Below are 12,631 nucleotides of genomic sequence, written 5' to 3'. Positions count from 1 at the left end.
TTCAAGTGCCTGTGGAAGTACTGTGGCTTGCCCCAAGGATCCAGCTTCCCTGGCCTCAAAACTGCCTTCTTTCTCTTTCTCACTGGGGAATGCCAAACACTCCCCAGGAGACTTGGAACCATCTCCTTGAGAGACGGTTCTCCTGCCTTGGCAAACCAGAGCTCTCGAAACTCATTTTGTCTCCTCACTCTGCTAGATGGGTCACCTTGGAGCTCCCTTCTGACCAGCGTCCAGCACCCCTGACTCCCATTTCCCTGCCTGTGGCAGACACAGTCTCTGCCCTCAAGCTCAAAGCCTGAGCCCAGTACAACTGCGATCCAGAATGCTAACCAACTTACCTCCCTGATTGCAGGAACACAGGGTTCCCAAAACTATGAGACCCAGCAAAAGATGTACTCTGAGGAAAATGCATAGCCACAAATGCTTTAATTATTCTAAAAGAGAGAGAGAAATAAAAGGAACCTAGCATGCATCCTAAAAAAGAAACAAATTGTTGGAAGAGAAAGCAAACTTAGTTGAAAGGGTAAATCCAAAAGCAGGAGCTTAGGGGGAATAAAAACCATTATTTTAAAAGAGGAAAGAAAGGTGCCTGGGGGGCTCAGTTGGTGGAGCACGCAACTCTTGATCTCAGGGTGATGACTTTAAGCCCCATGTTGGACGTAGAGGTTAGCTTAAAAAAAAAAATTAAAAATAGGGCCCCCTGGGTGGCTCAGTTGGTTAAGCCTCTGCCTTCAGCTCAGGTCCTGATCCCAGGGTCCTGGGATCGAGCCCCGCATCGGGCTCCGTACTTGGTGGGGAGCCTGCTTCTCCCTCTGCCCTCTGCTCCCCCTGCTTGTTCTCTCTCTCAAATAAAATCTTTTGAAAAAATTTTTAATAAAAATTTAAAATAATTTATAAAGAAACAGTCCAGAGCTTATTGAGGAAGACACAGCAAAGACCATCGATTGGTCCAACGATTCTGTGCCACAGGAAAAGAATGAAATCTCCAATTTATGAAAACTTTTTGGGGACGCCTGGGTGGCTCAGTTGGTTAAGCAGCTGCCTTCGGCTCAGGTCATGATCCCAGCGTCCTGGGATCGAGTCCCACATCGGGCTCCTTGCTCAGCAGGGAGCCTGCTTCTCCCTCTGACTCTGCCTGCCACTCTCTGCCTGTGCTTGCGCTCTCTCGCGCTCACTCTCTCTCTCTCTCTGACAAATAAATAAAATCTTAAAAAAAAAAAAAAAGTTTTCGTAGATGTTAAACTCTCAAATGGTATCAGAATGCACCGAAGAGGGCGCCTGGGTAGCTCAGTGGGTTGGGCCGCTGCCTTCGGCTCAGGTCGTGATCTCAGGGTCCTGGGATCAAGTCCTGCATCGGGCTCTCTGCTCAGCAGGGAGCCTGCTTCCTCCTCTCTCTCTCTGCCTGCCTCTCTGCCTACTTGTGATCTCTCTCTGTCAAATAAATATATAAAATCTTTAAAAAAAAAAAAAAAAAGTTGGTCTTTAAAAAAAAAGAATGCACCGAAGAATCAGAAGAAGATTAACACTGAACACAAAAGTTTATTCCTGGGGACGCCTGGGTGGCTCAGTTGGTTAAGCAGCTGCCTTCGGCTCAGGTCATGATCCCAGCGTCCTGGGATCGAGTCCCACATCGGGCTCCTTGCTCGGCGGGGAGCCTGTTTCTGCCTCTGCCTGCCATTCTGTCTGCCTGTGCTCGCTCTCTCCCCTCTCTCTCTGATAAATAAATAAAAATCTTTAAAAAAAAAAAAAAAAGTTTATTCCTGGACTACAAAGTTTGTTTAGTAGAGAATCTATCAACATAATTCATTACATTAACAAATTAAGGAAGAAAAATACGATCATATCAACAGATGCTGAAAGGAATTTGATTAAATTTCAGCATCCACTCCTTTTTAAAAAATCTTAATTAAAAATAGTAGTGGGGGGTGCCTGGGTGGCTCAGTGGGTTTAGCCTCTGCCTTCGGCTCAGGTCATGATCTCAGGGTCCTGGGATGGAGCCTGGCATCAGGCTCTCTGCTCAGCAGGGAGTCTGCTTCCCACCCCACCCCCCCCACCCCACCCCCCCGCTTGCCTCTCTGCCTACTTGTAATCTCCACCTGTCAAATAAGTAAATAAAATCTTGAAAAAAAAATAGTAGTGGGATCCCAGGAGGTATTCTTATAATGGTTAAACACTAAAATAATTTCAGTTAAAATAAAAAACAATGCAGGGTTGCCTACTGACAATGTTATAACATGTTCAAAAGGATAAAAAAAAAAAAAAAAAGATCAGCATTGGTGAAATCTCTCTTTCCCGTTCTGATCATATGATTATGTACCCCAAAACTCAAGAGACCAGGGTAGAGAATTGTTGGGATTAAAAGTAGATGGACGGGGCACCTGGGTGGCTCAGGGGGTTAAGCCTCTGCCTTCGACTCAGGTCATGATCCCATAATCAAACCCCATGTAGGGCTCCCTGCTCGGCAGGAAGCCTGCTTCTCCCTCTCCCACTCCCCCTGCTTGTGTCCCCTCTCTTGCTGTGACTCTGTCAAGTAAATAAATAAAATCTTTAAATATATATATATTTTTTTATCTTCTCAAAAATTACCACTGAGTGGGGCGTCTGGCTGGCCCAGTCATTGGAGCATGCGACTATTGATCTCGGGGTCATGAGTTCCAGCCCCATGTTGGGTGTAGAGATTAGATGCTTAGAAATTAAAGAGATAAATAACTTTTTTAAAGGGGGCGGGAACACCTGGCTGACTGTTAGAAGGGAAAGCGACTCTTGATCTCAGAGTCATGAATTTGAAACCCATGTTGGGGGTAGAGATTACTAAAAAAAAAAAATTAAAAAAGCAATGGAGGAAAACCCAGTCTCCTTGCTAGACTTCAGAAAACACTAAAACTGTTAAAATCAAACCAACATGGCTTGTTGTGTGCAATCGTAGACAAGTACCAAACCCAAAAGCAAATCTCGGTACATGGGAACGTCTCTTATGCAGCCGACGTTGGCATTTCAACTCAATGGGAATAAATTACAGATTTTTTTTAAATATTTTTTTAAAGATTTTATTTATTTATTTATTTGACAGAGAGAGAGAGAGAGATCACAAGTAGGCAGAGAGAGGGGGAAGCAGGCTCCCCGCTGAGCAGAGAGCCAGATGCGGGGCTCCATCCCAGGACTCCAAGATCATGACCTGAGCTGAAGGCAGAGGTTTAACCCACTGAGCCACCCAGGCGCCCTTAAAAAATAATTCTTCTGTTGAGTAAACTTCACCCAACCTGGGGCTCAAGCTCGCCACCCCAAGATCAGGAGCCCCGTGCTCTACTGACTGAGCCAGCCAGGCGCCCTCAATTTTTGAAAAATAAAGTGAAACTGACAAAACTAGAAAAGGAAAATTGGACTCCCAGTTTACACACACACACACACACACACACACACACACACACATCAGAGGGATTAAAGTGAATGTAGAAGTTTAAATGTATTGAAAATCCTGCCCCCACTGAAAAAAAGGCTAGAAAATATGAGAAGATTCTAGTGACTGGAAACCCAGAAACCAAAAAAGAGCCAAGCATGTTGAACCATCTGAAGACCTAAAGCTTCTTAACAGAGAGCCAAATTAATGGCTTGGGGGGAATTTTTGCAATGCAGAAAACACTTTGTAGATACAAAGTATCTACAGCTATCAAGGAGCTGGAACACATTAACAAGGGAAGAACAACCCAACAGACAAAATATTACACAGCCGTCTAAAATATATATATTAGTTGGAGCTCTACTAGGTGAAATAGTGGCACAAGAAATTTATTGAGTGAAAAAAGTGGAATGCACGAACATACCTAACATGATGCAATTTTGCACAACTGTGCAACACCAGCGCCAGACCCCAGCAATCCTGGTGCGTAGGACGCATTCGTGATAAAATTGTGTATATATGTGTCTGTGTAATAAAGGTAGTTTTCATGGCAAATACTAACTCGTAGACCGACAAAAATAAACTCCAAGAAAAGTAAAAATTGGCTCCAGACCCATCCCAGTAGGTCACAATAAACACTGTTACATGGACCCACCCATACTTTCTCCACAGTTACGTGTATACACTCTTATGTAAAATTAGGATCATAATGGTTCATACGGTTCTGAGATGTTTCTCTGGGTCAGCTTCTCTCATGTTCCTGGGCGTTTGCCGATGCTATGTTCTCTTCCCCAAACACCCCATCCATTAAGCCTCTAAGAAACCTGCCATCAGAAGCCCCCCGATAGAAGGCGGTTGGCCCCCCTGGATTTTGTCATCGCTGGCTTTGTCCCCTTCCCAGAAGCACGTTTGTGTAGGTCTACCTGGTAGGAGAGTGTCTCGTGGGCTCCTCATCTCTCATGTTAAACTGGAGAGCTCCTTGGGAGCAGGAACTCTGCCTCTTTCATCAGTGTGTCCTCATGGTGCCCAGAATGCATACAGTAGGCACATCATAAGTATCGTCGCTGTACAGAGGGGTATAGGCTTCCTGCCCCTCTTGCGTGGAGCAATCTCAAAGGTGGTGCAGATGAAGGGGTGATCTGGTGACTTGGACACCGGACAGTGAGGTCAGAGCTGGGAAGGAGGCCTGGGCAAGCCCCGAGGGACCCCCACCCAGCACCCCCAGCCCCCTTCCCAGAGCCCCTCCGAAGGCTCGGCAAGGAACAAGCCTGCACGCAGAGCTCCATGTAGGATATATATTTATATACAGAATTGCTCTCTTTTTATTGTACTTTATCCTCTTTTTACAGTAGATCTGACACAGGCATTGTATAACTGCTGAGAGACCGTGGGGGCGAGGGCAATGCAGGAGGACACGGGGACCCGAAGGGAAGAGACTCCGATCCAGCGAGAGGGGAAGCAGGGAAGGGTCCATCTGGGGATGGGGTGTAGGAGCGGCAGTGTCAGAAAAGAGATGGACAGTTAGAGAGGCGGAGACAAAGGGCGCTAGCGCTGGACAACGCCAGAGGCCCCTCGTGGGACATTCTATGGGCACTATGGGTCGTTTTAAAATGCCAAGGGGTCTGGAGGAGACGGGGGCCAAGACATTCAGAGCCTAGACTGAGTGGCTGTTTGCAACGTTCGGGCTGGCATGCGGAAGAGAGGGAGGGTGTTAGGGACGAGCTGCTAACGTGCTAAGAGAGACCAGAGAGAAGCCGGTGGGGGCAGCTCGGGCCCAGAGGGGAAGGAGGTGAAACAGTCCCATAGCCAGCTGGCGTTTCCAAGGTGGCCACTGGGGACCCGGCCAAAACGGCTGCCCCTCCCCCAGGGCTCCGGGGAAGTGGAACTTGAAGGATATTCTGGGAAAACAAACAGGGAGAAGTGAGCCATCAGCCAAAACAAAGTGGACGTTCAGCCTAGGTCAACCCCATCCCTCTGGGGGCGTGCCTCTTTGGGTGACAGGAAGAGAATTTTCAAGAAGAACCAACAGGGACTCCTCTTCCAGACCCTGGTTCCCAGTGCACACCGTCGCCAGACGGTGGGAAGACAAATGTGTCAGAAAACACGGGAAAGGCCACGGAGCCACCTCGTCCTGGATGACACACAGTTGTCTTTCAGAGGAGGGAAGGGGGGTGGAGAGGAGGTGGGGACAGGCCACAGGGGGAGCTGGATACATCAAAAGCCACCAAGGCAGGGACTGTGTGGATGAGGCAGGAGGCACGGGAGAAAAGGGGGAATGGAGTGTCTGTAAGCTGGGGCTGAACTGAGATGCGCGTGTGTGTGTCTGTGTGTGTGTGAGAGGAGGAGGAGTGCGAAGGCAGGTGTGAAAGTGGGCGGGTGTGAAGGTGGGCAGAAAGGCATCTTCTATAGTTCTCTGGGGACAGGAGGGGTGGAGACACCCCACTCACAGCTAAAACAGAACCAGAACAGCTCCTGAGTCCTCTGGGGCCGTCCCGGGATCCCGTCTCCCTACCTCGACCGAGCTGGAGTCGGGAGAGGAAGGGCGGGGGACAGGAGGCCAGGAATCACAAATGGCCATCACCAGGCTGGGGTTCACAAGTAAAGAAAGGGGGAGTGGGGCTCAAACAAGTCATAGCTCTGTTATAAAAAATACCTTTGGGGCGGGTGAGGGAGGGATCAGGCAGGGTCGGGGACATTCCAGAAGCATCCATAGGAAAGAGGTGGGGGCAGGAGGAAGGGGCCTCAGGTTTTGTTGACACGGAGCTTGAAGGCCACGCGGCCGGCGAACTTGTCCCGCTCGTCATCCGTGGCGATGTTGGCGGCATTGACCCGGCATTCCACATTCACCTCCACGTTGGGGGTCACGTTCAGGAACTTGACGGCCACCAGGGGCTGCGTGTAGTTCACCTGGGCCAGAGGAGGAGAGCGAAGGTCCAGGACCGCTGCGACTCAGCCTCCTCCCCAAGAACCAACCCCCACCGCTCCCCTAGGGGTGGGGCAAGTCTGGGCCTCCCACCAGGACTTACGTGGAACTTTTTGCCATAGTAGGGGAAGTACATGAGGTCAATGTTGCCATTGGCAGGAAACATGACAAAGTTGCCAAGATTCTCAGCATCTTCATCACGCTGTGGGGGTGCAGGAGTAGGGGGAAGCATGTTAGGGGCGCCGGGAACCCAAGAGCTCTCCAGACTTCCCTCTGCTCTTCCTTCAGCCCAAATAATTTCTGTCTCTGATCAGTCTCCCTTGGACTATGAGCCCGTGTGTGTGTGTGTGTGTGTGTGTGTGTGCACGTGCGCACGCGTGCGCCTCCTCCATCAGACTGGGAAGTCCTGAAGGGCGCTCATGATCCGGACGCCCCCCACTGCACTCCCACACCAAGTTCTTACCCCAGTCTCAGGAATCGGTTTCTGGAGCAGAGCCAAGAGAGAATAGACACATGAGTTAAGGGCTCAGTAGGCAGGGGAGGGGGCCGTGGCGGGAGTGAAGGGGACAGAAAGCTTCTAGAGACGACAGACGTGGGGTCCGAGGACGCTGAGTCGAGGTAGGTAGGGCTAACTACCAGACGCCTAAAAGTACTGAGGAAGGAACAGGTGAGCTCCAGGAGGGAGAGTGGAAGTCACGGTCATCAGGGACTAGACGAGAAGGTGGGGATTAGGGATAGAAGCCAGGGGCGGAGGCTTGGGTGGATTCAGATGGTGGGGCTTCTGCATCCTAAAGAGAAGCGGTGGGTGGGGAGCCCCTGGGGAGTTTGAGCCACATGGGGACTCACTCTTACCCCCTTGTGACGGGGCCTCTGACAGCAAAGAAGATAGGGAGAGATCCATGAATTACGTGGAAACCACAAAGGGCACACAGGTGGGCAGGTGGGCAAGGCCAGAAAAACTCACCTTCCCCACACAGGTGACATTCATGCTCTGATTGGCTCCTGCGTAGAAGTTGATAACCTGGAGGGAGGAGAGAGGGATGAGCCTTCCCTCCCCACGTCTCAGCCTCCCACAACCCCATCTCTCTTGCTCTCCTGGCCACTCAAACATCCCCAAATCTCTCCATTGCACAGGAGCCCCAGTGAAAGGAAGCATCTGCCAGCAGAGGGTGGCCCCAGCCCCCTCCTCCTGCCTTCTCCCCAGTGATCAAGGTCACACGTACCCGGTTCATCTTGATGAAGACACAAGGCTGCCCAGTGCTATAACCGTAGTGGGTCGGGTCACCAATGCCAGAGCAATCCCCCAGCTGGGTTCGGTTGAACTGACAGGCACGCTTCGGGTAGTTGAGAACCCCATTATCCGGCTGTTCATAGTAGCGCCCCGGGCGGCAGACATCGTTCTTTTGGGCTTGGATGGAATCGTTGTAAGCTAAGGCGGTGGAAGAGAGAGGGTCATGGGCCCCATGTTCTGCCTCCTGGGTCCTCCAATGCCCTGTCCGAGCTCCCGCACCGCCACACTCACGCTCCAAGAACTTGTTGAGCTTCTGAACGTGCTGGTCCCAGCTCTCAGAGTCACTGACGTTGACAATGACATCAAGATTCTCGGTCTTGGGGCGAATCATCAAGCCTATAGCCCACCAGGGCAGGAGTGGAGAATACATATTTACGAGGAGGGACCACACACAGAGGGAAGAAGGGGGACACGGGGAGCAGCAGGGGGAGGGATGGTGGGATGAAGACGGGAGATCGGCTGCCCAGGAGGAAGATCCCTGGGAACACAGGGCACCTTTCCAGGTCACAAAGCTCTCGGCTGCAGTGGGAAGAAAGGCAGACTTCAAGCACTCCCCTGAGTGCCCCTCCCCAGAGGCTCACCAGAACCAAGCCTCTGCGAACCGTGAGTTCTTACCAGGCTGTAAGGTCTTTTTTGGAGATTTGGGGAGCACAGAGCTGGTTAATGGCTGGCGGGAAGCGTGCATCACTCACCTGGCGTGGCCAGTCGGTCCTGGTACTTGGGGGTATGGTCAGAGACCGTCTGCAGCATGACCCACATGGTAAGGGTGAACATTGCCGTGAGGAAGCCATAGAAGACGAGGTAGAAGAGGAGGATAAAGGCTAGGGAGGAGGAAGAGGGGTCAGCAGGTTCAAGGCTCCCGGGATGACCTCGCCTATCCCCCACACACCCGTCTCCCTCTCCGAGGTTCAGCACGGGGACGGGTCACAGAGTCTTGGGGACATCTTTGAGCCTTCCCTTGGGAGCAAAATGAGACAAGCTAGAAACAGGCAGTTGCATCTGGCTTCCAGCCATGGCTCCCAGCCCCCTCCGGTCCTAGGGCGCAGTGAAGCCCAACCTTGCCGAGGCCACAAGAGACCTAAATTCTCGTTGCTGGGACAACCCCAAGTATAGGCCACAGTCATTCTGCATCCAATTACGTTCCCAACTTCTCGACCATTCATGGCCCTGAAAAGGCACCACATCTGTGACTGCTACATGGGTCCTCATGCTTAAAGCCGTCTATCCAGAAAAAGGACTTTTTAAGCCAACTCTATCCGCCATTCACACCTAAACTCTCAGCCAATCCTTCAGACTGCAGACCCTCACCCTCAAACAGCAGAGACCCTGCACACGGCTCCTGCCTACCCATGACATCTCTCAGCTGTGCAGAACTTTCAACAGTCACACCAGCCCCAATTCACGCACAGCCCCCAAGCCAGAGGCAGAGAGGAAAGGTGGACCATCCCAGAGCCTTCCTGGCACAGAGCAGGTGCTTGGTGGATGTGACAAGGAGCTCCGTCACTCCTCAGCCTAGGATGAGTGTCTGCTGTTGCTCCCACTCAGGACCCCCAATCCTTCCATCTCAGAAGACTCGTTCCCTATGAAGTTTCTCCAGATTTCCCCCAAGCAGTCAGGGACCCCTCCAATCCCAGGGGCCCGGCTTCCAGAACCCCCAAGGCAAGGATTACCTGGACCTGTCTCCAGGGCCCCAGGGTGTGGAGGGGGCTGGGGGGGTGGCACTGATGGGAATAGTATGCAACCAGTGTGGATGAATTGCAAATTGTGTCACCCAGGATCCCCGAGTCAAGGCTTCGCTTAGACTTCCCAGCCTCACGATCCCTTTTGGAAGAAAGCCCCCACCCCTGCACTCAAGCCCAGCACCAGATCCCCCAACTACACACCTGGAGTCCTGCTATGGGTTGAGAAGATCCCAAGGCACCCCAGCCCCACAGACACGCTCTGCCCGATGATGTACGCCTCTCACCACCACTAGCATCCACTCCTCCCTCTCTGCCTGCGACATCTGAGCCAAATATCCAATCTCCAAAACCTTCTAGGGCCAGCCCTCCTCAACAGCCCCCCACCCACAAAGCAGCACAGAAAAGCTCCAAACGTTCAGCAGTGGGATACTGACAACTTCCGCTGTGAAGAACCCCCCCCCACACACTCCCCACCTCTCCAAGACCCGCCCCCTCATGAATGTTCCCAGGGTCCAGGGGATGGGCACAAGCTAAAAATAGACGGGCTTGGCTAGCTAGTGAGAGCCAGAGGGAGGGAAGGGGCGCTCTTCTGCGGAAGGGGGGGCGATCGTGCGGAGCGGACCTGCCCCGGGAGGGAACGCGAGCGCCACGGCGCGGACACGCGCGCACGGTCCGCGACCCCCCGCGCGAGGGGGCTCCGCGGGGGGCGGGAAGGCGGCAGTGACCTACTTTCTCCGCCTCCGCAGCGGCCGGCCAGGGAGATTAGACCGGCGATTCGGCCCCCTCCCAGGCCCGAGCTCGGCAGGGGGGCCGGACGCCGGGGACCCGGGAAGGGAGCTGGGGCCAAGCCGGCGGGACCCGGTGCCCCCCGGGCGTCGCCCGGAGGACCCCCGCCCCGCCCCTCGTGCGGCCCGCCCTGCGTACCCCAACTGGTGCCGGTGCGGCCCATGAACTGGTGCGTCCTCGGGTTCCACACGAACTCCTTCCACTCCTCAACCACCTGCCCGCAGCTCTTCTTCTCCTTCTGGATGACCATCTTGGCGGCGGGGGAGAGTCCCGCGCGGGGCGGGGGGCTGCGGAGAAGCTGGGGTGCGGCGCGCAGAAGCCCCCCCCACGCTCCGGAGCGCGCGGGGAGCAAAGGCAGCGGGGGCGAGGGAGACCCTCCTCAGATAGGCAGCTGCTGCTAATTCCGGGGCGCACGGCCACGCGCTGCGGGGTGCTGGCAGCGCGGCGTAGAATGCACGGATCCTAGGCCCCCCAGCTGCGATGAAAAGGGGGACTGTCAGATCAGGGGAGGATAGAAAGGGGAAGGGGTGCGGTGCAGCTTCACCCCCCCAAAAAAACCCTTCTAGAATCAAAATGAAAAGGGATGCAAAACCAGACGGCTGCAAAACCCGAGCGAAACGCAGAAAAAATAGGGGTGCAAGGAGGCCAGGGAGGGTGGGGGAGGGGGCTGCCCCGAAATCCGAGATGCAAAGAGGCTATGGAGAGGGGCCGGGTGACCGCTCAGGCTCTTCCGCCAAGCGAAGACCGCCACACCAGTGGTGGCGCGGCCGCGGGGGGTGGGGCAGGGACGCGCAATTGGGGGACAGCCAGGGATGGGGGACCCCAGGCGGAGGCTCCGCTCCTCAGCAGTGCGGGGCTGGCCGTCGCCGCGCGCGGTCTTTATACTCGGCGGCTGTGGGGGTGTCCGCCCCCTTCCCACCCCCAGAAGCCCCGCCTCCTCGCCGCTGGCCCGGGCGACCTCATACATATGCAAATATGGAGAGAGGGATTGGGTCCGCCCCCCTACCGCCTCTTCGGGACCCAGAGGTCTCTCCCCTCCCCCCACCCCAGGTACTGGACCGGATCAGGTGGATGGAGGGGATGGAGGGCGTGTCGCGGCGGAGTGAAGGGAACGACAACCCCAGAGAGGCGTAGGGCGGGAGAGGGAAGCCGATCTGTGCTGAGAAGGGGCCCCAGGCTGGCCGTTGGAGACTGAGATCCGGAGACCGACAGGGCCAAATGTGAGAGGAATAGAGAAAGAGCCAGAGACCAGGACCGACAGTAGGCACCAGCCAGGGTGTTAGACCAGGCCACACAGAAATGGACAGAGGTCACCGCAGGAGGGAAATCCCCCTTGGGGAGCAGCTACCTCCCCCCCATACCTCCTTCACAAGTTCCACAGCCCCAGGGGAAGCCCCAGAAGCTTCCCCACATCCCCACCCAATCTCTGGGCAAAGTCTTTCCAGACACCACATTCCTGGCCCCTAGCACTGCCCTGAGGCCCCAGCCCTGGATCCAGAACTGCTCAGGTGTCTTTTCTCCCCACACCCCCATGTCTGAAGTCCCCCTTCCCCACTTACCCATTTGGGTTGGCAACCATTTATTAAGTACCTACAAGAGACCTTATTACTTACTTACTCTAGCCCTGAGGAGGCAAAGTCACAGTTCTCCCGGGGTTCAAGAGACCCACAGACTAGAAGGCGGTAGGGGAGCCTCTACAGACCTCAACTTAAGAATCATTATCTGTCACTTTTTATCTCTCTTCAAATTTTGTCACTTTCCCTCAGAGAGGTGTTTCTGCTTTCAACTCTCACTCAACATCCTTGGCTCTAGCCCTCCACAACGCCTCTCCCGACTCTCAGCCTCCCCCTTCAAATGCTCTCCCCCAGAGCCCAGCTTCATGGACTTGGGATCTGCTCAAACAGGGCTGGTGCTCAGAAGAGCCTTTTGCTCTGCTGTGAGAATCCTGTAGCTCTTCCTAATTTTATCTTTTAAGTTGTAATTTGCAAGAAAAGTCCAATGGGACAATGGAGTGTGCGTGTGCCCAGAGGAGATAAGGTAAGCATGTTATTCACACACCTGCACCACTCCGGAGGCCGATCGCTGAGAGGCCACGCTTTACGTTCCAAGCCGACCTTGCTTGGAACACAGAAAGAAGGCGATGGCGCTCTAGAAGACATGGATGATAGCTACTAACCCTTCTTGGTCGTGCTAGCTACTTCCTGACTCAGCCAAGCACTTCAGCTGGAAAGAATGACATGGAAGGAACGGGAGCACTGAGCTGCCCATAATTCCTTTTCCTTTCAGTCTTTCTGTGCTCGTCAGAAAGCTGAAGGTAGAAGAATGGTAGTTTTTCTTTATTTCAAACAACGTTAAATAGCAAAAGCCCCCGAGAACTCGAGGAAAGAATGTCAAAAAGAAAGGAAAACATTTTCTCTTTCAGTGCCTTGAATGAACTTTTCCCCCTGCTTTTTGAACAGGGGATCCCACATCTCCGTCCTGCAAATTATACAGCTGGTTCTGCCTCGGCGCCTTCCGCAGCAGGCTCTGGATTCATTTTCTCAAGATACAGT

The 12,631-nt window shown here is 53.6% G+C and overlaps 1 protein-coding gene across 1 annotated transcript; it reads right to left on the bottom strand.

The window, feature by feature from the left end:
• Nucleotides 1–4,678: 4,678 nt before the first annotated feature.
• ATP1B2 (ATPase Na+/K+ transporting subunit beta 2) lies at nt 4,679–10,951 on the bottom strand. Its single transcript, XM_032322547.1, has 7 exons — nt 10,218–10,951; nt 8,304–8,432; nt 7,843–7,947; nt 7,544–7,749; nt 7,285–7,341; nt 6,424–6,522; nt 4,679–6,304 (listed from the first exon to the last, which is right to left on the bottom strand). Exons 1-7 carry the CDS (start codon nt 10,327–10,329, stop codon nt 6,140–6,142), a joined length of 873 nt encoding a protein of 290 aa, XP_032178438.1. The 5' UTR covers nt 10,330–10,951; the 3' UTR covers nt 4,679–6,139.
• Nucleotides 10,952–12,631: the final 1,680 nt, after the last annotated feature.

The sequence above is a fragment of the Mustela erminea genome, chromosome 18, assembly GCF_009829155.1.
Source record: "Mustela erminea isolate mMusErm1 chromosome 18, mMusErm1.Pri, whole genome shotgun sequence".
NCBI classification, from domain to species: Eukaryota; Metazoa; Chordata; class Mammalia; order Carnivora; family Mustelidae; genus Mustela; species Mustela erminea.
The sequence above is the reverse complement of the archived record's forward strand: the minus strand, read 5'-3'. Positions and strand labels throughout refer to the sequence as shown.

What these genes read in the sequence shown, in the direction of transcription:
- ATP1B2 (XM_032322547.1), bottom strand. Translation starts at nt 10,329, where the DNA reads ATGGTCATCCAGAAGGAGAAGAAGAGCTGCGGGCAGGTGGTTGAGGAG. An exon ending in ATGTCACCTGTGTGGGGAAG is followed by an intron (nt 6,523 to 7,284) that starts GTGAGTTTTTCT and finishes GCACCCCCACAG; the next exon opens with CGTGATGAAGATGCTGAGAA. An exon ending in ACTATGGCAAAAAGTTCCAC is followed by an intron (nt 6,305 to 6,423) that starts GTAAGTCCTGGT and finishes CCTCTGGCCCAG; the next exon opens with GTGAACTACACGCAGCCCCT.